The sequence below is a fragment of the Asterias rubens genome, chromosome 16, assembly GCF_902459465.1.
Source record: "Asterias rubens chromosome 16, eAstRub1.3, whole genome shotgun sequence".
NCBI classification, from domain to species: Eukaryota; Metazoa; Echinodermata; class Asteroidea; order Forcipulatida; family Asteriidae; genus Asterias; species Asterias rubens.
Window position 1 is genome coordinate 8,930,498 of NC_047077.1, and position 25,751 is coordinate 8,956,248.

Consider the following 25,751-nt stretch of genomic DNA (forward strand, 5'->3'; position numbering starts at 1 on the left):
CCATTATTATTATTTTTGAGTAATTACCAATAGTGTCAACTGCCTTTAAGGACCAAGACCCAGCCACAACCATAAAAACAAATATTTAATATTCGTTGATGTAAACAGGTATTGGCACTCTTGGTCACAGTTAATTTTGAATCAGCTTTGCTTTGTCTTGACACTTTGAACTTGAATTTGGTTTCTAAAACAAAGTGCCTTCATGCAAAAAAATTACTCATCAATGATTATTGGTAGCTAGTCTCTATACTTCTGTGTGAATAACTATACATTTTTCAGCTTTCTATTTATATGTTTTGGTTTAAAGGCAGTGTACACGTTTGGTTATTGTCAAAGACCAGTGTTCTCATTTGGTGTATCCCACCACAAGCATAAAATAACAAGCCTCTGAAAATTTGGGCTCAATCGGTCATCGAAGTTGCGGGAAAATTATGAAAGAAAAAACACCCTTGTTGGACGAATAAGTGTGCTTTCAAATGGCAATAAAATACTTCTAGCTAGAATTATCTTATTATTTTAGTGATAAATTACCTCTTCCGCAAAAAGTACGTTATCTCAGAGGGAATCGTTTCCCAGAATGTTTTATACTACCAACAGCTCTCCAATGCTCGTTACCAAGTCGGTTTTTAAGTTAATATTTGTTTTAAGTAATTACCGAACGTGTACCTTCCCGTTAAACATTATTAAGAAGATTTGCTTTGTGTTGATAACGATCATGTCAGTTTTATTGGATGTAGTATCTTCCAAATGTAGCCATACAATTAAGTCATGGCTGTGTATAGTTTGATATAAACGTGGTATAATTCATCAAAATATCAACTGGACTGGAATTAGCATCTGATGGTTTTTGTTCAGAAAGTTAAACGAGTGCGATATGAATACTATGTATTCAAATAAAAATATATAAAAATCCTAAACAATTAAAGGCAGTGGACACTATTGGTAACTGTCAAATACTAGCCTTCACAGTTGGTGTATCTCAACATATGCATAAAATAACAAACCTGTGAAAGTTTGAGCTCAATCGGTCATCAAAGTTGCGAGATAATAATGAAAGAAGAAAACACCCTTGTCACACGAAGTTGTGTGCGTTTGGTGGTTGATTTCGAGACCTCAAGTTCTAAACTTGAGGTCTCGAAATAAAATTCGTGGAAAAATACTTCTTTCTCCAAAACTATGGCACTTCAGAGGGAGCTGTTTCTCACAATCAACCTCTCCCCATTACTCATTACCAATAGAGTTTTTTGGCTGATAATTATTTTGAGTAATTACCAATAGTGTCCACTGCCTTTAAGTCATTGCTGTGTATTGCGTAGTTTGATATAAACGTGGTATAATTCATCAAAATATCAACTGGACTGGAATTAGCATCTGATGGTTTTTTGTTCAGAAAGTTAAACGAGTACATTATGATTACTATTTTTTCAAATAAAAATATATAAAAATCCTAAACAATTAAATAAAAGTTCTAATCAGTGTCTCACTGCGCAAAAACACAGTTTTACCAAATAGGGATATCAAATATAGTAACAAAAAGTTGCTCGCTGTGAAATTTTGTTTACCTTATTTTAAGATGGATACTAAACAAGTCGATAGGGCTTCAATACTTAAGCTGCCATTTCAAACACTATAAAGGGTAACGTTTTAAGTCGTTTTGTATTAATTTTATTGTTTTCTCCCTAGTTACTGTTTGTTTAAAAATACACGACTATTGAGTCAAGCTCGAAGTAAACTTAGCCAAGTATTTTTTTGTGGGGAATTCATAAATACCACAGAAAGTTTAAAACATCCTCTTTTTATAGATTGAAATATGCTGTTTAAAGACACTGGACACTATTGGTAATTGTCAAAGACCAGACTTCTCACTTGGTGTATCTCAACATATGCATAAACAAACCTGTGAAAAGTTGAGCTCAAATGGTCGTCGAAGTTGCAAGATAATAATGAAAGAAAAAACACCCTTGTTACACGAGGTTGTGTGCTTTCAGATGCTTCAGAGGGAGCTGTTTCTCACAATGTTTTATACTGTCAACCTCTCCCCATTACGTGTAATCAAGAAAGGTCTAATGCTAATAATTATTTTGAGTAATTACCAACAGTGTCCACTGCCTTTAAGAATGCACTTGAAGTGATCGTGTATAATATGAAAAGACATAGACTGTAAGTCTTGGGCATACTCGAAATGCAATGCCGATGTCATTGTGGTTTCGACCACGGTGTTTTGATTTACAAAAGTTAAGCTCAAATAGTATCGTTGTCCACGAGTTTTAGTTTTGTTTCAATCTTATTTAACAAATTATTTGTGTATTATTCTGTTTTAAAAGCTCAAACTCATTTAATAAAAACTGTGGTGAGTATTGTTGTTCAATAACAAAGGAAATAGTGTCTGTGCAATATCTCGAGAAGTAATTGTCATACCAACTCCAAACTTGGTTTGTGGATTGGTCTTTGTTTGTAGATCGGTCTTGGATCCCCCCTATACCCCATAGGTCTGCCGATGTTGGACTATAGGCACACACAAAATGGTCAATATGGCTAAAGCAGGAAATGTTGTCTGAGCAATATCTTGAGAAGTACTTGTCATATTAATTCCAAACTTTGTTTGTGGATTGGTCTTTGTTTGTGGATCGGTCTTGGGATCACAAGAAGCTTATTTGGACCCTTTAATCCAAACTTTTAGTCATTATGTCTAAAACAAAAGAAATGTTGTCTGAGCAGTATCCGAACTTGGTTTGTAGATTGGTCTTTGTTTGTGGATCGGTCTTGGGACCCCCGACCCCCTCCATCCTAGGCTAGAGGTCCTGCGATGTTGGACAATAGGCAAAACTTTACAATGGTCATTATGGCTAAAAGAAAATGATGAAGTACTTGTCATAATATCAACTCAAAACTTGGTTTGTGGACTGATCTTGGGATCTCCCAGAAGCCTTTGCTTTTGCACCTTAGGCCAAATGACAAGGTTATTACGGCTAAAACTCAATATATGTGTTCTTCCTACCATACTCTCCCCTCTACCTTCACAATTCCTCCTCACCTATCATTCCCCACTCATCTTTCCCAGCCTTCTATCCCAACCCTCTTCGACTGATTAAAGGAACACGTTGCCTTGGATCGGACGAGTTGGTCTATAGAAAGCGTTTGTAACCGTTTGCTATAAAATGCATAAACAAATTATGGTTAGAAAGATGTTGTAAAAATAGAATACAATGATCTACACAAATCCCTCTTAATTGCTTGGTTTCCTTTTATATCATCGACTAACACGGTCGGCCATTTATGGAAGTGTTGACTCCCATAAATGGCCGACAGTGTTTCTTCGCGACATGAAAGGAAAACCGTGAAATTCCGAGGCATGTTTGTGTGGTTCATTATATTCTATTTTTAAATTATCTATCTAACCATATGCATTTCACAACAAACGGTTTCAAACGCTTTTCAAAGACCAACCCGACCGATCCAAGGCAACGTGTTCCTTTAAAATCTCCTTTCAAAGTGTAAATCGGAAAGAGTAGAACTGGTTTTTCCTTTTTTTCTTTTGGGCGGGGGGGGGGGGGGTAGTGTGTATGAGTGTTTTCACCCATTGGTTTTTTCCCGCCTATATTGCAGAGTATCAGCAGCGCAAGTGCACTAAACTGGCTAAAATGATTTGTGTCAAATGTAAAGAAACGGACTGGCTTGCGGGCATTGTTTTTCAGGCATGTGAGAGTTCCTCTTTTCAGCTGATTCTGGGGGATTTTTATTTATTGCTAATTTTCTTCACTTTTTGTGCACGAAAGTATAGGAATATTGTCATTCCTGTTTTATCTTTTCCTCTATTTTCATGGATAGTTACTCACATGCCTAGTTTTTAAACACAACTTTTCTTGTGTGATTTTTACATCAATCTTTAAAAAATGCTTTTCCTGACTTGTGTTGCACTTCTAGAAATTTCCGTTTGAGAATGCTCTGTTCAAAGACTTTAATGAGCAAAAACACCAACCGACACGCGGGAGCCAGCTTGTTATACAGCCCAGCTGGTCATAAAAGGTTAACACCCACACGTGACGCGCTCTCCACCAATAGGAGTAGAGAAACTGTCTGGGGCACAAAAATGTGTTATTTTCAAAGACCATTATTCTCACTTGGTTTGTCCAACCGTGAATACACAATTTATTACCAATCTGTGAAAATCTGTATACGCTTGTTTGCTTTCGGTAATAAGCAGATGCATAATGAAGAGTATCGATGCTCTATTTAGATTAAACCACAATTCTTTACACAATTAATAACCTGCTGGTTCGTAAAGTTATCTTCAATTTAAAATCTGAAATTCGAGTGCAACTTTTAGTTTTTTAGATTTTAATTTATTGCGTAGCAGTTTACAAGTAGGGGACTTTCCCTGCAATGTGCAATAATTCTCTACGTCACAATTTTTAATTATCTTTATTGACTCGGGTGAGCATCAATATTCTGAGATAGAACCTAATGGCAACGAGGTTGTAAGTGGCGCGAAAGAGTGAATGCGCAATTAAACTGCCCTCTTGCAAACGCGCTTGTTGCTGTGACTGTCTGTATTCCTACCTCCATGGTTTGTTTCATGGAGCTCCATGGTTTAGACGGAAATTTGCTTCTTTGTCTCAAAAACAACATTTGCTCTATTTAGATTAAACCACAATTCTTTACACAATTAATAACCTGCTGGTTCGTAAAGTTATCTTCAATTTAAAATCTGAAATTCGAGTGCAACTTTTAGTTTTTTAGATTTTAATTTATTGCGTAGCAGTTTACAAGTAGGGGACTTTCCCTGCAATGTGCAATAATTCTCTACGTCACAATTTTTATTAATTTTATCTTTATTGACTCGGGTGAGCATCAATATTCTGAGATAGAACCTAATGGCAACGAGGTTGTAAGTGGCGCGAAAGAGTGAATGCGCAATTAAACTGCCCTCTTGCAAACGCGCTTGTTGCTGTGACTGTCTGTATTGCTACATCCATGGTTTTTTTCATGGAGCTCCATGGTTTAGACGGAAATTTGCTTCTTTGTCTCAAAAACAACATTTGCTCTATTTAGATTAAACCACAATTCTTTACACAATTAATAACCTGCTGGTTCGTAAAGTTATCTTCAATTTAAAATCTGAAATTCGAGTGCAACTTTTAGTTTTTTAGATTTTAATTTATTGCGTAGCAGTTTACAAGTAGGGGACTTTCCCTGCAATGTGCAATAATTCTCTACGTCACAATTTTTATTTTATCTTTATTGACTCGGGTGAGCATCAATATTCTGAGATAGAACCTAATGGCAACGAGGTTGTAAGTGGCGCGAAAGAGTGAATGCGCAATTAAACTGCCCTCTTGCAAACGCGCTTGTTGCTGTGACTGTCTGTATTCCTACCTCCATGGTTTTTTTCATGGAGCTCCATGGTTTAGACGGAAATTTGCTTCTTTGTCTCAAAAACAACATTTACCTGTTACAGTTTTTTTTGTTTTATTCGAACTATTAAATGATCTGTTGAAATTACAATGACATTGGCAGTTTTGGTAATAAATTGCAAAAGTCTTAGACCTTTCTAGCCCGAAAACGAAGCCAAACGACCAACCAGAAAGTCACTTGATTTATAGGGCGCCCTCATTGCGCGCATTAACGAAAATGCTTGCTCTCTCCGTGCGCATTCCGTTCAATGTTCATAAACTCGTTTGTTGCAGGTTTGTGTGTGATTCCCCCTTTTATGATAGATGAGAAATATTCTTGCCTGTGCATGCTCAAGATCGTCACTCACATAGAGTTCTGACCGAAAATTTGTAGTGAAATACCGTAATCATGGCTTCGGCTTCGAAGAAAGAGAGTGTCAACCGCAATCTACGGTCCGTGTTGATCACGGAAAAGGCAGGAGTTGCACTGAATCGCTTGCAAGGTAATGTTTATGATGATGATGATTTACGTGAAGTTGTTTGCGTTTTAACCACCAGCACCACCAAAGCACCATGCATGCCTTCACACACACATGTGCAGCCTAGCGCAGCGGCCCATGGCTGCCTAGCCTGAGCTGATGAGTGGTGTAAAGTGGCATTGCGTTGTTGTCGTGGTGGCACGTCCATTTTCTACTACTTTCTTAACATTACTCACTGATTACGTACTTAATTACGGTTTGATGGGAGGGTGATAGGCTATAAATTAGCCCCATTATTATTCCATTAATAAATAGTTGTGTCATTGTCAAAATAATAAATGGGCCAAAAATAAATACGCCGGACTCCCTATTAAAACTGCCTTACTTACTTAACTTACAAAAAGCGGAGGGAGTCCAGCGTATTCGGCACTTCCTTGGTGCATGGATGGAGGTAGATTTCTCCTCCGTGGTTGGTAGGAAGAATATGGTAACTCAGGGCAATATCCACATAGTCCTCAGCCACCTTTTCATTCGTTAGGAAATAATTGGATATCTAATTTACTTTCATTCTTTTCAAGTTTCATTAGAATTAGATTTAGATATTCCTTTTTTTCCTTTTTTTTTTCTTCAAATTTGTCATGTTTATGGTGGCAGGGCCCCTGTTTAGTTTATTTATGCCCGGGCCGGGGCTAGCTAAAAATGTACCTGTAGACTTCGAACCAAGTTAACTGCAGACCGAGTGGACTTCAGACCAAGTTGACTTCAGACCTACATAAGGGCATCAATGTGTGGTGAAGAGGTTTTTAACTAGTGGTTTAAACCCGCCAAGGCCTGGTTCTTGATAATTTTACCAAGGCGAAGTCAAGGTAAATTATTAAGAACCAGGCCTCGGTGGGTTTAAAAATTACTAGTTGAAAATCGATTCAACACACCTTGATTCCCTTAATCAATATTTAAAAAAAGTAGGTCTGAAGTCAACTTGGTCTGAGGGGGTCAGCTCTGAAGTCCACCTGGTCTGATTCATAAATTTATGACCGAAAACGTATTTATACCTTTTCGTTAAAAAAAACATCAACACTTGTTGTCTAAAATTAAAAGAAAATGCAATAATTATAATTGTTCAATGATTTCTTTCAACACAACACTCCTCCAGCTATGAAATGGTAAGGCCCTCAACAGCCCTCGGGTAAACAACTCCTTAAAAGGGAATGATGTGGGCATCGCACGTATCGCGTGATGTGGCACAACTGTCCCGGCCGTTGCTCTCGACCAAAAGGAATGAAGAAACTAGCTTATAAGCACAGGTGCAAGCTTGCATGTCACGCCCATGTTTCAACACTTTTTACTGGTGTTATATTCTCCATTATAGGCCTAACACCCCCATGTGATGCCCTCTCGACCAATCAGAATGGATAAACTGTCGTAGGTTTTTATGAATGAAGTTTTTAAAAGAAGTAACTTATTGCACTACCATGAAGGCTGCATTAATGTAACAAATACAAGTTTTATTGTTTTACTTTTTGTACAGGAGAGTATCAAGCATTACTGGGTGAGACCATACCTTTTAAAGAGTTTGGGTTCCCTTCGCTTGAGGCTTATCTGAAGTCCATCCCGGCTGTAGTTTCCATCAGACGGTAAGATGAACAAGAGTTTTTTATAATAGTTGTTGAATTTGCATCAGGGATAAAGAATGTTAATTTGGTTTTACCTTATACACCGAAGTAAATTTTAATGGCAGTGGACACTATTGGTAATTACTCAAAACAGTTATAAGCATAAACCTCACTTGGTAATGAGTAATGTGTAGAGAGGTTGATAGTGTAAAACATTCTGAGAAACGGCTCCAGCTCTGAAGTGATGTACATGTAGTATTAGAGAAAGAATTAGAGTTTGAGACCTCAGCGTTAGAACTTGAGGTCCTCAGCGTTAGAACTTGAGGTCTCAAAATCAAACATCTGAAAGCACACAACTTGGTGTGATAAGGGTGTCTTTCATAAACATGTAGTTATTTTGCAACTCCGACGACCAATCAAGCTCAATTTTTCACAGGTTTGTTATTTTTATGTTGAGATACACCAAGTGAGAAGACTGGTCTTTGACAATTACCAATAGTGTCCAGTGTCTTTAATGTAAATCTGTGGAAGTTTTGTGTTTTGTGTTGACGAAAAGTACCAAACCATTTCAAGGCACTGGACTCAAAAATAATTGATAGCATAAAACTTAAATGGTAACGAGCAATGGAGAGCTGATAATAGTAAATTGTTAGAAAACCCTGAAGTAACATAGTTTTTGAGAAAGAGGTTATTTCTCACTCAAATAATAAAAGACTTCAGCTGAAGCCTTTTATTATGCCCACGAAAGTACTAAAAGAATGCAAGGGTGTTTCATTATTCTTTCATTATTCTCTTGCAATTTTGATGTCTAATGTAGCCCAAATTTTCCCTGGTTTATTATTTTAAACATATTTTTGGGATACACCAAGTGGGAATACTGGTCTGTGACAATTATCGAAGGTGTCCAGTGCCTTTACACATGTAAGTGGTGCCATGGAATGAGCCATTTGCAAGTTAAATTTGAATAATGTCTGGTACAATGACTTGCTTATTGACAATGCACCCTTTACATTTGCATTCCTCAGACTATCGGGACAGTTGCTTCGCCTTGTGATTAGGGGTTTGCTTTTGTATTGCAACCTCCAGGATGAGCAAACCCTGGTACCATTGTGTCATACACATCCATTCAGAATTGTGTATGGGTGTTCACCGTATCTTACACAACTACGCAAAAGCTTGCCCCTAATCACGTGGTGTAGCAACTGTCTCGATAGTCTGAGAAGAATTCAAATGAAAGCGGTGCATCGCTACTAAGCAAGTCATTGTACCAGACATTATTCAAATCTACGTAACTTGCACGTGGCTTATTGGGTCCAGCTGTTGTAGATAATTCTTCACAAAATAATTCTAATTTTTTTCTCGTGCAGGGGTCCAACTGGGGAGATGATGTGTGCGGCGGTTGCTGACGAGACGACCAAGCATATCGCTAGCCTCGTCAGCAGACAGAAAGGCAAGAAGTCCAGAGGGGTAAGATTTGGAGAAACAAAAATCATGCAAATCTTCATACACACAAGTCCCAAAATTGGTATGGGCTACATTCAACTATTTTTCCAGGGGGTCGTTACCACCAATTCCTTGGGCTGAAGCAGGGCTACTCTATACGATATGATGTCGGTGCAGGCTTTGGTATAATCCATATAAAGCCTGGCTGTTAGAGCATATATGGTACAGGTATATGGTACTTGATTACATGTATCACCAGAGGGCATTCTCACTCCATAATTACTTTCGACTTTAGGATGTACCAACAATGCACCACAAGTCCGTTGGTTTCAAGTTGGTAAAACACTGCTCCAGAATTGCAAAGGTGGTGGGTTCCATTCTCACCCAAGTTATTTAATAGAAAGCTCTGGAAAGTACCGATTATACAGTGCTAACACACCGTATTATATAAGCAAAAAAAAAAGGTGTATAAAATTATGGTTATTGTTTGATTTTTGTGCCAGTCTTAATAATGTGATGATAATTACTTTTTTGTTTTATTTCTCAAATTTAGCGAGGGATAAGGTCCAAACCTGGAAGGTCCTATGCTCATCCAACGTACGCCATGTCCAAGGCTCGGCCCGCTGGCAAGCTCTACACCAGTCGCTTTGTGCCTAAAACAGGGAGGTCAGGGAGGTACAACACGTCATTCAAACCGGCAGCAGCACAGCAACCAAAGCCAGTCCGATATAATCACACGTCCAAACCAGCGTACACTCATCAAACACAGACGGTCAAATACAACCCGATCAGACCGAAAGAGACAACAGCACCTAAACCCCTAATGTACACCCAACAGGCTCGACCAACCGCATCCCAACAGTCTAGACCGACAGCATTCCAACAGTCTAGACCAACCGCATCCCAACACTCTAGACCAACCGCATCCCAACAGTCTAGACCCACAGCAGGGCAACAGTCTAGACCGACAGGATCCCAACAGTCTAGACCCACAGCAGCGCAACAGTCTAGACCAGCAGGATACCAACATTCTAGATCGACAGAACCCCAACAGTTCAGACCAACGGCAGCCCAAGAGTCCAGACCGACAGCAGCTCAAAAACCCACAGCCGCCGAAGGAGATACCAAGCCACTTGTACCAACAGCAACTACTCAGCTACCCAACCCTGGTCCCTGGTCTGGTAAACTTGGCTCCAAGAAAAGTCAACAACCTGCCAAAACAACGACAGTAGGCACAACTCAGTCATCGACTTGGAAGCCAGCCGATGACTGGAGTGCTACAAACGGTCTCTCCTCCTCCTCTAAACCAATCCATGAGAACATTCATGTGACCATCCCCAATGATGGGGCTCGCCAAGTGAACAGTCAAGCATCCAAACCCGTTCACAATAACATTCATGTCACCGTCTCCAACAATGGTTATCGTCAAACTGAGGTGTCACCCCAGAAGCCAAATGGGAGACCAGGAAAACCCAGTAAACCGGAGTGGTCGTCTAACTTTGAGGTACCGCCTCGCTTCAAGAGATTAGTGTCCCCAACAGGTACTATAAATGAAGGTAAGCTGGTAGTTTTGAACTTCTGAATTTGTGAAAAATGTTTGAGAAACGTCTCATGCATGAAACTTTTCTCAGATTGAAATATTTTTAAATCCCTCCCTCAAAAAACACATTCCTTAGAAAGAGAGTGTTTCTCAAAGTGGTTTCATTATCAAGAGGGTCAGTATTTCTTACCAAGTAAGTTTTTATGCTAAATAGTTCAATAGTCAAAGGTAGGCTTTACCTCCTCTTAAATGATATTTGAAATATTTTTTTTAAATCTTTGATTCATGCAGGTTTCCATAATACCCGGGAGTCTTCATTGAACTCTGACCCATCACCAAATTATGACCCAACACCAAACTTTGACCAATCACCACCCAGCATTGCACAGCAACCGTCGTCAACGTCAACAAATAATGTTCTCTCTGAAACAGCCAATGAAACATACAGCTGGATTCAAACTGTAAGAGTAAACAAATAACCAAAAACATTTAAAAGCAGTGGACACTATTGGTAATTGTCAAAGACTTAGCCTTTACAGTTGGTGTATCTCAACATATGCATAAAATAACAAACCTGTGAAAATTTGAGCTCAATCGGTCTTCGAACTTGCGAGATAATAATGAAAGAAAAAATACCCTTGTCACACGAATTTGTGTGCATTTTCTTATTTAAGGTCTCGAAAATCAAATTCTTGGAAAATTGGTTCTTTCTTAAAAACTAAGGCACTTCAGGGGGAGCCATTTCTCATAATGTTTTATACCACCAACCTCTCCCCATTACTCGTCAACAATAAAGGTTTTACGCTATTAACTACTTTGAGTAATTACCAATAGTGTCCACTGCCTTTAACCCAAAAGTGTTTGTATTGGAAAATGGTATGAACAGGGCATTTTAAAGAAAAGCACCTGTCCTTGAAGTATGTATGTAAACTACCCCTACACACAGACGTGTGACGGCTAGGAAAAAGTAGTGAACGCTTTGAGAGGCCTTCGGTATGATTAAGTGCTATCTGCTGTGTGTTTGTTTTGATTTTTTTTTATTTGTTTATGCAAGTCGCTGGACACACAAGTCGCTAGACACACAAGTCGCTAGACACACAAGGCCTGACTAATTTTCCAGGGTCCATTGCCACCTACTCGTTGGGCTGAAACAAGGGTTACCCCTTTTACAGTCCTACAGGGATGTAGGCTTGGGTATCTAGGGCCACTGATTTTCCGCGATCGCGGAAAACGGACGGAATTCGCGGAATCCGCCCTTTGAAACGGAAAACGGGATTTCAGAAAATTTGATTTTTTATTTATTTTTTTTTTCTTGACGCCAAAACTATTGAAATTGCATTCTTTATTAAGATTCTTTTTGTTAAACTAAAAAGGCATCAGAAATCAGACCATTAAAAAGTACGAGATCGTAACCGTGGATCATTCTGTTCTACTTCACACCATCCTCAATGTTTACACACATGATGTACACACGTTGTTAACATGGTTAAGCGAAGGGCATTATTCGCGGCTCGTTTTAAACATTTTTTGTTCACCCAAATTGCATTTTCTCCCTCTCTTTTACCAACAATCATACACAAACTAGCTTACCTATGATCTATAAGAACACATACAATGTTTTTTCATCTCGGAAAGGTCTAAAATAAAACCGTAAACTGTCAACATTCTGTCGCCAAAGCGAAAACAAAATGGCTGACATTTTGTTTGTGGATGGAGAATGGTCACGTCCATAGACTTGTTTCCAAGTCTTTGATCATGCTGAAACAGCGCCCTCTTGTGGATACGCTCCTGTCATTAGCCTACAATGTGGCTGATGCAGAGAATCAACTGCAGTTTTAGACTTGGAATCAAGTCTATCACATCATGTGCATTGATACTGCAGTCACAGTGCAACCTTTTTAGAACAGCAGTATACAAAATAATCCACAATTATAAAAAAAAGTATTTTTTTGAAATTTGTCAGTTCAAATGAACATTTTACGAAGTCAACAGTGCAACTTATCTCAAATTGATTTTTATAAGTGTGTCCCTGGGTATTAAACAACCTTTTATCTAATTAAAAAAACATGAAACAGAATTTTTTGTGCCTGAAACGGAATTCATGTTTTTGCCAAACGGAATTTGCACTTTTCTGAAACGGAAAATCAGTGGCCCTAGGTATCGTCAATCTCAAGCCTGGCTAGTAGAGAAGAAAGCACTTCTGATAAGTGATTTCCTTTTTTGTATTTTCAAATAATCCATAATCTATTTATATTTCTTATCTAGCTATGTGACTATTGTGTATGTTATTATGACTAGGTACTTGGTGAAAAGCCAAATGGTTTGTGGGCAAGTGCTCTGTGTGACAGGCATCTGAAAGAGTTTGGTCAGCCTCTGGATACTGACATCATCGAGCAAATGAATAAGCTCAGTCTGCTTGAGAAAGAAAGGTATGCAAATTATTTGTTAAAGTTGTTTGGCTTTTCTTGTTTCATGTGAGTATGTATCAATCTCTCAATCCGCTCTGTACTATGGCAATTTTTCATGTATTTGGTACTATATGTGTGTCTAACTGAGACAACAATCATTTTTGTGACTCATCTAATATCCATGTTAATTTAATTGTTAAATGCTATGTTATGCATTTGTTGTGTGAGTCAACCAACCCCAGTGCAAAGGCGGTTTAGTCAGCACCATATTGGTCTTGACACTACAGCCAACGTGTATTATTTCTAAAACCCCCGTTTTTTCAACTAATCCATATTTTGTTGATATTTGTTTGTGTCTTTACCAGCATCGCCAACAGTGACATCCTGTATCCTAAACTAACTGGAGCCCCAACTGTCACGCCAGTTACACATGGCAGGTCAGGACAGAAAAACAATGCAGAGCACGGGAACCAGACTGGAAACGGAACCCCACAAAGGTCAGTCATTTGAAAGAGTCATGAATAATGCACGTTTACAAATGAATATGCACGATGCAAAATATTCCTGTAAGCAAATTCAAATTATGCATAATCAAATAATGTGTATCATCATTGGCTCATTTTCGTAATGCAAACAGCAAAATGTTTAATGCATTTAAACACAGTCATACTGCATCTGCAAACGATTTCAAGTATTATGCAAATAATTAATGAATAATGCATGAAAATCTCGCCTTTATTTCTTGTATTCATGAATTGTGTGAGCTTTGCATTTGTCTGGCATTTGGTGGGGTACATTTTTAGTTTCAATGAACAAACTAAGATTCTGCCCTTTGTTTAAAGCTTTGTTGTTAAATATCTTGATTTTTCAAAGAGCATCACAAACACGTTCAAGATTCACACTGTCAAGTATTGTGTGTTTGTTTAGAACTGGAAATGGGTTCTCAAGATCTAGGCATTGTGTTTCATTTTGTGTGCTGTAGTAGTTTGTTTAGATCAGTGCCGTGTCTGTAATTATATATCCTAACCCAGTTGTCTCCATGGAAACACATCAACCAAGCCCTTTGATCACACTAAGCCAGTCCATTCAGGAAACCTCTTTGGAGCAAACCTTGACATTGCGCTCATTCTAAGGAATGTGTGTAAGAGACAAAACTTGCCAGTAGAGTTCTACGTAGACTCCACGAAGCAACCTGGAAAGTCTGCAGTGTGCGTGATCTGCACTGCAGGCACAGATGTTGCCACAGCACATGGGCTAACCATAGGTACCGCTAAGCAAGCTGCAGCGGGTGAAATCCTTCAGCAGTGGAACGTGGCTCCTAGCGACCTAGGCAATACCCCGCAGGTCTCTCCAGATGAGTGCGTCCAAAGTACCACAGACCATGATTATGAAACCCAGCTTCAAAATGAAAAAATCATGAAGAGGTTGAGAAGGTTTGGTCCAGCAGACGATCTAAAAGGTAGTGAGAATCTGTTCCTAAGAGAGGAGCATGTTAAAGGCTTCTGCAGTTGCTTTGGCGGGCGTGGCACTTGTCCATTTCAGATCCCAGTCTCTCCTGAAGATTGCATGGAAAGAGCCAAAGCCTACGACGAGAAAGCCCAAGAACAAAATGAAAAACTGTTGAGGAGGCTGAAGAGGTTTGGTCCAATAGAAGATATTTCAGATGAGGAGAAGCTGTACTTGAGAGTTGAGCATGTTGGAGGCTTCTGCAGCTGCTTCAGCAGTGGGCACAAATGCCCATTTCAGATCCAGATCTCTCAGGTGGATGGCATCAACAGAAGCAAAGAGACTGTCCAGGATGAGAAAGCCCGACTACAAAATGAAAAACTGATGATGAGGTTGAAGAGGTTTGGTCCAACAGGAGATCTGCAAAATCATCCACGTGGCATTTTTTCCTCGACCAGAAGTGAAGACAAATTTTGTGTGTTGAATTCCGGAAAGCCGGACCATCGTAGAGCAACTCCTGCTGTTGAAGGGAAGAGTGACTTTGACATACATGTAGAAGAAGAAACCATTAATCATATAAGTTGTTCAGATGAAGTAAATCAACGTGGTCTGTCAGAACCAACGTCAAGTGCCACATTTCCACTCGCCAAAACATACAAATCATTTGAGAATCCATTGGCACCAGAATCTCGGAGAGCAACAGATCAGGAGGTTCGGCAGGCTCTCAAAGTAACATTTGGTAAAACCGCCATCTACGAGACTGTCAAGCACATGGGAACTAAAGAAGACCCACTCGTTAGTGTGTGCTTCATGGCAGGGGCGTTCGTCGGAATCGGGAGGGGCGGCACAAAGACTGAAGCGAGGAAGGCAGCTCTTGAAGATCTGCTCAAGAAGCAGGGAGAGTTCTTACGAGTAAAGAGTGAACTCCAGGAACAGGCGGCGAAGGGAAAGAATGCCATCCTTCAAGAGTCTCTGATGGATTTGAGTCTTGATTCTGACGAGGAGAAGCTAGAGGTAAAATCGGAGCCAGCAGCCACTGTTTTTGATGAAGTACTTGTACAGGATGAACAAGTAGTGAGTGTGAAGGTTGAAGCTGGATCAGTAACTGGACTACAGACACAAGCTTATCTCCCACCAGCACTTCCCCAGAATGGACAGTTGTCACCACCACCCAATATGGTGGACTCTGCTGAAATGAAACCCGTAATTGGTCCAACCAGGCAGCCTTCGCATGGGCGTGGTTACACAAGATGGCAAGTTGATCCTCAGTACAGGTCAAACAGGTTAGCCATCCGCACTTATACCAGCATTTCTGTTTTTAATTTCACTTGTTAAACGCTAACCACCCCCAAACCAATCAAAATCCAACAGCATGTTTTGTTGGACTGAGGACTGCACTAGGAAACTGTTCGTTTTGAACATGTCAGGCATACACATGTACTTTGTTACCATAACCAGATAAAGCTGGTTGAGTTACATGTTGCATTGAATTTTGTTGGAGTGAGGAAGGCTCTTGGTAACATTTCAAGGAGTTTTGGTGTTAAGCTGGAAAGGCTCGTTCATACTCCTTGCTCTATAACAAGGTAAACACTGCTGCGAACCTAATATCTGCAACAGCAGAACTTAACTAACCTCAATTTGAATTTATAAGAATAATGATTTGAGAGCTGTTTTAGATGAGCACCTCTGGAAGAAGTTAGGGCTTTTCACTTTGGTGTAAGACAGAAAATAATAGGCTTTCAAGCTCTCTGTGTTGCTCCCAGCTTGAACTTGCCTGTCCCCTTCATCCCTTCATTGTTTGCATGCTTTTGTTAACACCTTTTTCCATTTTTTTCTGGCAAAGTTAACTTACCATGCAGTTGTGTTTCCATGCATGCTTGTCATCATTTAGGTTTTTATGTGTGATTTGTCATTGGTTCATTTTGGCACAGGCTCTGTGACTACACTTGAGCGGAAAAATGTACCAGGCTGGCCAAATGTGTTTTATATTCGGTTTATGTTTATGTTTGTTTTAGCAAGATGAAATAACAATCATTAGAAATCACTCACTGTTGTATATCATGTAATCATGTTATTTTTTTCACAGGAAAACTAACATTATTGTAAAGACAGGATTGACATTTTTACAAATGCCTGCTCACATCGCGGACTCGAGGGAGACATCAACTTGATGATTTATACGGAGACTTGAACTTGACCTCTGTGAGCAGAGCAGAATTTCATTGTTGCTCTGCTTACTGCAAAATGTATGCTTATGGTTTCCTTTTAAGCACATAATTATGTAGGCAGTAACTGTTTAAAGACACTGGACACTATTGGTAATTTTCAAAGACCAGTCTTTTCACTTGGTGTATCTCAACATATGCATAAAATATCAAAACTGTACAAATTTGAGCTCAATTGGTCGTTGAAGTTGCGAGATAATAATGAAAGAAAAAAACACCCTTGTCACACGAAGTTGTATCCTTTCAGATGCCTGATTTCGAGACCTCAATTTCTAAATCTGAGGTCTCAAAATCAAATTCGTGGACAATTACTTCTTTCTCTAAAACTACAGTACTTCAGAGTACTCACAATGTTTTATACTGTCAAGTCAACCTATCCCCATTCGCTACCAAAAAAGTTATTATGCTAATAACTATTTTGAGTAATTACCAATAGTGTCCACTGCCTTTAAGCACAGAAATCTTTGGTAAGCAGAGCCATAAATTACACTGTACATGTAGACCTGAAAAATGCATGAATTTCATATTTGTTTCTGACTGTGTAAAGTTAATTAACCCTCCTTATTTCTGACCATTTAATACCATCCACTGTGGTTTTAAATAATAATAATAAATAATGTTGAACATTTCTAGTGCGTCATGTCTGTCAATGATGACACTCCTGGTGCAAAAAAACAAGAACTCTGCTAATACACAATGACACAAGACAACCAAAAGTTTGAAGGCTATTGTTTCCAAAACATATGTTTTCAGATGAGTTTTGAATGATACGTATATGACAGCCTGCATTCTGATCATTTAGTTAATGTACACAGTACAGGCCTGATGACATGAATGGACGCCTGAAGGCTTTTGTTGCCCTCGTCTGGGCCAGGGCCCAATTTCATAGAGCTGCTTAAGCACAAAATTTTGCTTAAGCAAAACATCCTTGCTTAGTAAAATCAGATTACCGGCCAAGACTCCACTCAATTGTTATGCTAAGTAAACAACAGCTAAATACCAGTCACAAGCAATGTATATGGCATAAAGTTTGGGCCAGTAACGTGTAAAATAAGCGAGCTATTTTCGTGCTTAAGCAAATTTTTTGCTTAAGCAGCTCTATGAAATTGGGCCCTGGTCTTGGCCTTGGTGCACTTTCCATTGAGGTCCCCTCTGCAAAATAAAGATGGCCTTGCCCTTGCTTCGACAGGTGAGTCGAGTCCCCTTTTCAGATCTGGGTCTCTCAGGAAGATTGCATTGACAGAACCAAAGCAATAGTCTACGTTGAAAAAGTACAAGAACAAAATTCCTTGCCCTCTCAAAGATGAAATGTCCAGACCTGAAGTATACATGTGTACCAACAGTTAGTTATGTGCTCAGCAGTGACACCCATACACAACCTGTGCAGCTTCAGTGGTTTTGAATGGTCAGTTAACTGGAAACATTAGCAAGAGTAGGAGAGTTTTTAAATAACACGAGCATGTATTTAACTCATTTTTTAATTATCCATGTTTGACTTTGACCTAATCGGCACAAGTTCTGTCATTTTTGTACAGCATCAATTCTTTACAAAGTTCATAATAATGTTTAGTACCAACAGGCAAATAACACTCCACACTAGAACCTAAAGTTGAGGCTAAGTACCCGGATCTCCTACAAACATGTCTTGTGCACGTATGTGTACCAGTTTTTGGATTACTCCTGTACGGTACTTGCAGGTGCAGTTTGCCAATTGATGCGGTGATCATGTAAAGTGGTGGAATGTTTGTTGAACATTAAGCTGATTATTCTAATGCCAACTTTCTTTCCCAACTTAATAATCAGTTCACCCAGATTGCCTGAAGAGGATACGCCCAGTGAGGGGTACAGCTCGCCCACTTTAGGGGTACCTAGTTCCCTCAGTGAGCCTAGCAGTAGACCGCCCTCCACAGTGGCACCCGGTAGCAGACCATCCTCAGCGGATTCACCCAGTACACTCGGGGAACCGTGCGAGGAAGGGTACAGTTCACCTACTTCAGAAACGCTTGGTTCATCCAGCGAGCCCAGCTATGAGGGGAGTTACTCGACCATTGATGCACCCGGTGTGCCCAGTCTGGTGCTACCCGAGGAGAAGGAATGGGATCTGTATGTAGCGTATATCAAGAGTTTGTCGGACTTCTACGCCATTCTTATTGGAGATGACTATTCGGTAAGAATTCATGCATTTATCAAACTGTTGACCCCACCCCCCCCCCTTACACCATTGTAGTGACATCATCATCAGTGCTAAAATTTTACACTGGCCCACGGGCCTGAGGCCAGTATATCAGGCCAGTAAACTAATGACTGGGGTAAGTAATATTGTGATCAAAATGTTGATTTGGGTCTGATAAAATACCTTCATTTCTATTTAGTAATGAAGTATTTTAACACCCGTACAGCCGTAAAGATAAATGAGATCAATCTTCTCTTTACATGTCTAAAGCTTGGTTCATACTTCCTGCGAATGCGAATGCGACACGAATGTTGACGTCACAAATTCGCAAAGAATAATTCGCAGCAGTTCAACTTTGCTCAACTCACTTGGAATATCGCTGCGAAAGGAGGGTGTGACGTCAAATTCGCTTCGCATTCGCATTCGCAAGAAGTGTACGAACCGGGCTTTAGGCCGTATCGGAATTTGTGGATACAGCTTTTTCTACGGCTGTTGCTGACGGGGTAGCTAAAAGGATGTCCTATACCTCAACGCATGATTACGCGGAAATCTAACTGTAGCCGTAGCTGTAGCTGCTAATTCAAACACGACCTTAAGTTAGTTACATGTGTTTTGTGCCTTTCAAAATTTAATGAAGTTTACATTGTTGCAACTGGTGCCCCACTCCTTATTTTGCTTAGCAATTTGCTAAGCAGTATTCTGTTTTTGCCATTTTGTGTTGATTAAATTTATTTCTCTGGTACAACAGGAGCAAATGATAATCATGGAGGAAGCGATGCGATCATTCTACCAGTGCAGTACGTGGGTACTGACTGAGCCACCAGAGGTAGGAGTGTGCTACGCTGCAGAGTTCAACAGGGAATGGCTCCGGGTACAAGTTACGTCAGTAGAGGATGAGCAGGTAACGTCTTAAGTGCTTGGTCCAATTGATTGCAGATCCAATTTATTGCAGATACTGGTGGTCAATGTCACTGTTTGTTTTGCAGTGAAGTGGGCATTTAGGCGACGCAGCATTTACACATAAACCTATTGCCCAACAACATGGTGAGCAAGAAAATTCAAAATGTATCATGCTTATTTGTGTTCCAAACCAACTCTTGATTAGTGTGCCAGCGAGCTACATGTAGCCCAATATTTCTGTCATTTTTTTAAACGTTTATTCTTGTTTTCTATTGTTGTTATGCTTTTACTATTAGGTGTTCATATTTTTTGTGTACACAAACAAGGAAGACAAATTTCATGCTTGTTTTCATGACAATGATTATTTTGAATCCTGATTCTTGAAGTTCCCTCTTATTTAGGAAAACAAATGCAAATGCAGACTTCAAGCTTTTGTGTGTAAATGTATACTCTTGACATAAAGGTTATTATATAATTATTGACCAAACTAACAGCTGTCGAGCCGCCAATTACAGGAAAGGATAATACACAATTAAAAATATTCATATAGCCTAGTACATAGTTAAAAATAAAAATAGAAACATCTTTGGAAAAAAATTGAAGCAAACATTACAAAGTTAAATAAGTTACAGATGGGAAAAGAAACAAATGTTCGACTGTAGTGTACAAATATATATTATAAATTTATGTTATAAGCATATAGGCCTACATTAATTATAATAAAAAAACAATATGAAAAAAAAATATATATATATATGTGAGATACTAAGACTAAAGGTAACAATAACAATGCCAAGATAAAAATAACAATATCACGACTACATTCTAATTCTTTGATATTTTGTATTGCTTACAGGTGAAGTGCTTTTTACTTGACCATGGGGACACTGAGAGTGCAACAATAACCTCCCTCAGACCGCTGGCAGAAAAGTTTCTGCAGCTTCCGTTCCAGGTAAATTCAACCAACGATTCATTGGGTCCTGCTCAGGGCGCAATTTCATAAAGCTGTTTTGTGAATGTCTTTGCTGAGCAAGAAATGAGTAGGGCACCAGTCGCAGTAATGGTGACTGTATTGTATGCTGGCTGTATTGTATGCTGGCTGGTAACCTAATTTTGCTTAGCAAGGGTCTCCCGTGCTTAAAGGCTTTTGGGATAGATATAGTGCTAGAATGTAAAAAAAACTGAACTGTCAGACTATAGGCGCAAAGCGTGAAAACGGAGTGTAAAGCCTGCTTACATACATTTATCTTTTGTTTTAAAACCCCTACTCTAATCTGGGGCGTTCTATGTATATGGTTTTTACTTCTCGTTTTAATAAAATTTATCTCAATTATAAATTTTGTTAACAAATTTTTTTTGAGGGGTGGTAAAAAAATGTACTTCTGGGTAAAACCTGAGAAAACACATCCATGTATACAATAGCCTGAACATCTGACGTCACACTGAGGCTCTTGAATAACGCCAGAGACTGGTCTCCAGCCAGCGTGTACATGCACCTTTGACCTACATTCATTTCACATAGAGATACGCAGTCAAATTCTATGGGGGACGTGATAGGAGTGTACACTGTTTGGGAATGTATGGAAAGCTCATGTCACTGGATGTGCATGTTTATCCAATGGTATCATTGTATCCAATGGAATCACTGGATCTGAGTTGCAGGTACCTGTGGATAAAGACAGGGGCCCAGTCTATGTATACAACAGTTATTGATAAAATGGTTGTTTTGTCTCTTCAGGTTATTCATTGTAAGTTATCGCAGTGTGAGCAAGTGGCTCATGATGATAAGACGGCCCTCCAGATGTTTTGCCAACTTGCTCTGGGGAAAAGTCTCCTAGCTGAAGTTGTCTCAAGGTGAGTGGGTTTGGGGTCAAAGGTGAAATATTGCACTGGTGTTCAGTTTTGAAAAATTAATCTGTTTTATGCATGAAGCTTATTTTCTTCTGAAGACGAGCAGAGTATACTGTTTGCAAAGTCGAGACCACACCCAACACTTCTCCCAAAAGAGATTTTACACTTACATGTTGTTGTACCCACATGGTTGCTTTTATTTATAGTTCATTCTAACCTTATGAAGCTCTTGTTGCTAATATTCCATTGTCCTTGCTGTAATTTTCTTTTTATTTTATTGAAAATTTACTTGCAATTTGACTGATGCCTCGAATTTTAAATTTTTGAATGAACCATGTATGAATAAATTAATAAAAGTAGGAATTATTTATATTGTTACGAGTGGGGGAAAAATATGAAAAATGATGAGAAAATAGTCTGAAAATGTTTAGTTAAAGCATACACCATGTGTAGGTCAGCCTTTGTACTCGGTTTTATACTTACACTTTTTTTCAGGAATAATTTTCATGCCTTCTTATTGAATGTATTATAATATATTATAGTCACAACTTTTTTTTTTTATATGGCTTATGCCCCTGTATAGATTTTGCAAGTTTTTATTAACATCTTTAAACTTTCAGACTGGTTACCAATTTTGGTCTTGCAGTATATAATGTGATGTACATGTTTTTACCCCAAAGTTCCCCACAATATTGAAAACCTTGCAAGACTTATACACACTCTATTTCCGTCCGTCGTTTTTTATTTGTCGGTTTTCTGTTTTGTTTTAACAGAGATGGTGACCGGATAGAGATGGAGCTTTTTGATAGCTCAGATGTATCCATCCTGGAGCAGTGTTCAACTGCTGGAATATAAACCAAACATGCGCTACTTTTCTAAAACATTTTTTTAGTCGCAATCTTGATGGAAGTGATTGTTGTCTCCTTGTTGGTTATTCTTAAGACATGAAGACACCTATATGTAGACCCTCTTAGAGACCCTGGAATATAAACCAAAAATGCGCTGCTTTTCTACGCTGTTTTTTTTTATACTCTTAATTCTGGTGGAATGGATGGTTTTCTCTTTGTTGGTTATTCTTAGGGTGTGAAGTCACCTCGTCCCTCTTTGAGATCCCGGTTCTGTCCAATCTGTTTGAGCACCATGAGCGAATAATGGACAGTGGTAGTCTAAAGTCCAAGCCAAGGCCTTTGTATTATAGATGTCTCTTTTGGTTTTGTTTATGTTACTCAGATACTAATTCTGGTTAGGGTCGGCCATAATATGCCCAGAGACCCTTTGAAGTGGATGTCACTTTTTAACCTTTCAAAGAACAATGTAACGCACAGCAATGTGGGATGAATTTGTTGTAGATAGGATTTTAACAGTACTTTCTTGTTCTGGTCTCACAGCTAAATGTGTGTGTACGTGTAAGTTCAGGGAGGACTGGGAGTGGGGTAGAAAAATCACCAGTGCATTGAAAATTGAAATTGTAAAATGGTTGCCTTTTTCAAACCCTCTTTGTACAAAAGCTATAAATATAATAACAGACAAAGAAAAGCTTTAGTCCATGTGATAGGCCTACGTATGTTCTGGCAAAATAAGGCAGAACTGTACAAGGTAGGTTGAATAAAACTGTGCGCTAGTTGTTAAGTTTTCATGAGATTTCAGTAGCACTGTAAGCCGTAAGATGAGTAGCTTGGGCTTTATCTTTTGCTAGAACGTGAGGCATGGCATGGGCGCCATTTTGGTAATAAAATCATTGTTGTAGCGTTGACAATGATTGATAGCAATACTCATTGATCTATGGTTGCATTTCAAGTTGCCGCTTACTAAAATGGTGTCCGATGCATGTTCGCACAATTGTGTCTTTAAAAACTTTTTAAAACTTGTGATTGAAATGTATTATTACAATAACGAACGCATTTGTATGCAGGCCCTATACTCTGTTCCTGTGAGGGCAAGGGCATTTTTTTTTTTATAGTAAAGGGCACCTTCTTGAAGTTGCCACTTAAATTTTTCAAGAGGCACAATCAAGGAATTGGTGAAGGATTTGGGGGCAGTCGTCTTGACTCCTTCAAGTATCATGCTTGTCTCAAATTATTTTCAAAAACCCTTTTAGGAACTAATAAAAACTCGTTCAGGTTTTTTATTTGATCTGATTTGGAAAGAACACATAAATCCTTCTTGCCTATTGATAACATTCCATGAATAGCTTTGAACCAAAATGCCCTTTATTTTTGTTTATCTTCAATCGATGTCCTTTAATCTTGCTTTACTTGTTATTTCGTTGTTGTACATGTTTTTTTTTTCCAATTAGCATAAGTCCATATCTTGCTTTTTATATTTTTACTTTAACAAATTGAGAAAATTAAAAGAGAACACAATGCCTAGGAGGTTGATCTCAAGTAGTTGCGGGAGAAGAGGCTCAACTTCTTTGAGGAAATGTTTTAGTATAACAACCAAATTTCAGATTTATTAAGCCAATCGTTATTTTGTTCACATTTTAAGAAAAATATGTTCTTTGACCTACGTTTGTACTCTAGTACTCTGGAGACAATGTTACTAATAATGCTCTGTGAAATCTTGACTTTATTGGTTACCAAAAGGTGGAAATCTATTTCTACCTCGATGTTTCACCGAAGCTTGACAAATTTGAGTCCTAGTTTTTAACTTTTTTTTGTCGGCAACAACTATCACATATCTGGTAATACATTCATCTTCTTACACCACACAATTTATCCCTGGCGCTCCCAAATGCTCTACTCAAGACATGCAAGAAGTTATACATATCACTTTGTACATGCATGATATCCTTCCTACAGGTACTTAAGTTTTTGTTGTTGTTTTTTTTAGCCCTCAGAAAAACAAGCAATTTTTTATTTTAAATGCACTATCATGGGTACAAAAGCCTTAACCAAATACTTGTAGGTCAGCCCTTGTACTCCGCAAAGTTTTCATAATTGTTTTTACAAGAGACAAATTTAGATGTATATAGGATTTGACACTTCTAGGTTCTAAATAACCATTACATATACATGCATGTCCATATAACCTGTGACATCAGGTTTATTACAAAAGAGCAACAGATCATGGACTGTCTACCATGTGTGCAGGCAAAATTTGTACACAGATCAATGGAAGATAACACTAATACTGGGGGCGCATCTCAAAACTTGTTCAATAAGTTGATATTTTTCAACTCTGGAATTTATGTGGTTATTATGATTCAAAGTGTTAACTTTTCCATCATTATTATGACAATTTTGAAATCTACACCATACATGTATGTCAGCCATTGTACTAAATCACAATTGCTGCACAAACGATGTAATGTATATGCAATGTAAATAAGAAACCTACATGTATGTTGAAATATCACAACATGTTTTGCTTATTTGACTTCATTCTACAAATACACCCCCGTACCAGTGTTCCTGTCATTTGACGCACGGTTTGTTTACTGCATTTAAGTGAGGGAACAGGGTACATGTATATGGCCTTTCTTTCTGACTGTTGAGCAGAGACAAAGTCTTTTCCATTCTTTCGCAAAACTGTTATTAAACCATGAAGTCATAAGTGCTAAGGTCTAAAAATTGGTGTTTAGAGGACATTTTGCTTTTGTTGGAAATTCTTAAAGGATTGGTCTAGGTATTAAATGTGTATGTAAAAAAAATATTGGTGAAGTCTATTATTAGTTTAACAAACAACCCAATCCAAACATTTAAAGTCATCTTTTTTTTTTACCTAAAGAATCACTTTGGTACATATAGTACATGGATGTCCGATATTGAAATGATTTCATTATCAGTCCGAATACTTGATGTCCTGTGTGTGCATGGGATCTTTTTCTGGTCAAGTACTTATTTCTTGTTGTCAATCCCTTAACCTGTTGTAATTACAGTACATGTTTCAATCAAGCCAAATTTGTCTGTGTGGTGATGTTTAAAATGTACTTATTTTTATATTGATTTTATTTCTATACAAAGTTACTTTTAAATAGTTTTGTAAAACCTTGATGGTGATGCACGTAAATAAAAAGAAAACAGATGTTAAATAAATGTAGTTTCATATCTTTGAATCGTTTTATTTTTACAAATTTACAATTTTAAATGCCATTTGGCAGAAGGGTGACTCAAACAAGTCACACGCCTGTGAGACTTTGATTTTAATATCGTCCAATCATCCCATTTCATTTCAATGTAACCAAACGGAGGATTGAATGAAAACAAAAGTCTGGTTCTTTCAATGCTTAGTGGTGTAGTGTATCGGACTTGAGTTTTGTGGTTAAGTCAATAGGGTAT

At 38.5% G+C, this 25,751-nt stretch overlaps 1 protein-coding gene across 1 annotated transcript; it reads left to right on the forward strand.

Moving 5' to 3' along the window:
• The first annotated feature begins 5,727 nt into the window (after positions 1–5,727).
• Positions 5,728–25,512, forward strand: LOC117300681. The gene is made up of 13 exons (XM_033784407.1): positions 5,728–5,896; positions 7,401–7,506; positions 8,853–8,952; positions 9,482–10,484; positions 10,760–10,929; positions 12,767–12,897; positions 13,242–13,373; positions 13,908–15,605; positions 18,351–18,714; positions 19,469–19,621; positions 20,477–20,572; positions 21,359–21,474; positions 22,245–25,512. The coding sequence occupies exons 1-13, from the start codon at positions 5,803–5,805 to the stop codon at positions 22,324–22,326; spliced, it is 4,245 nt and encodes a 1,414-aa protein (XP_033640298.1). The 5' UTR covers positions 5,728–5,802; the 3' UTR covers positions 22,327–25,512.
• Positions 25,513–25,751: the final 239 nt, after the last annotated feature.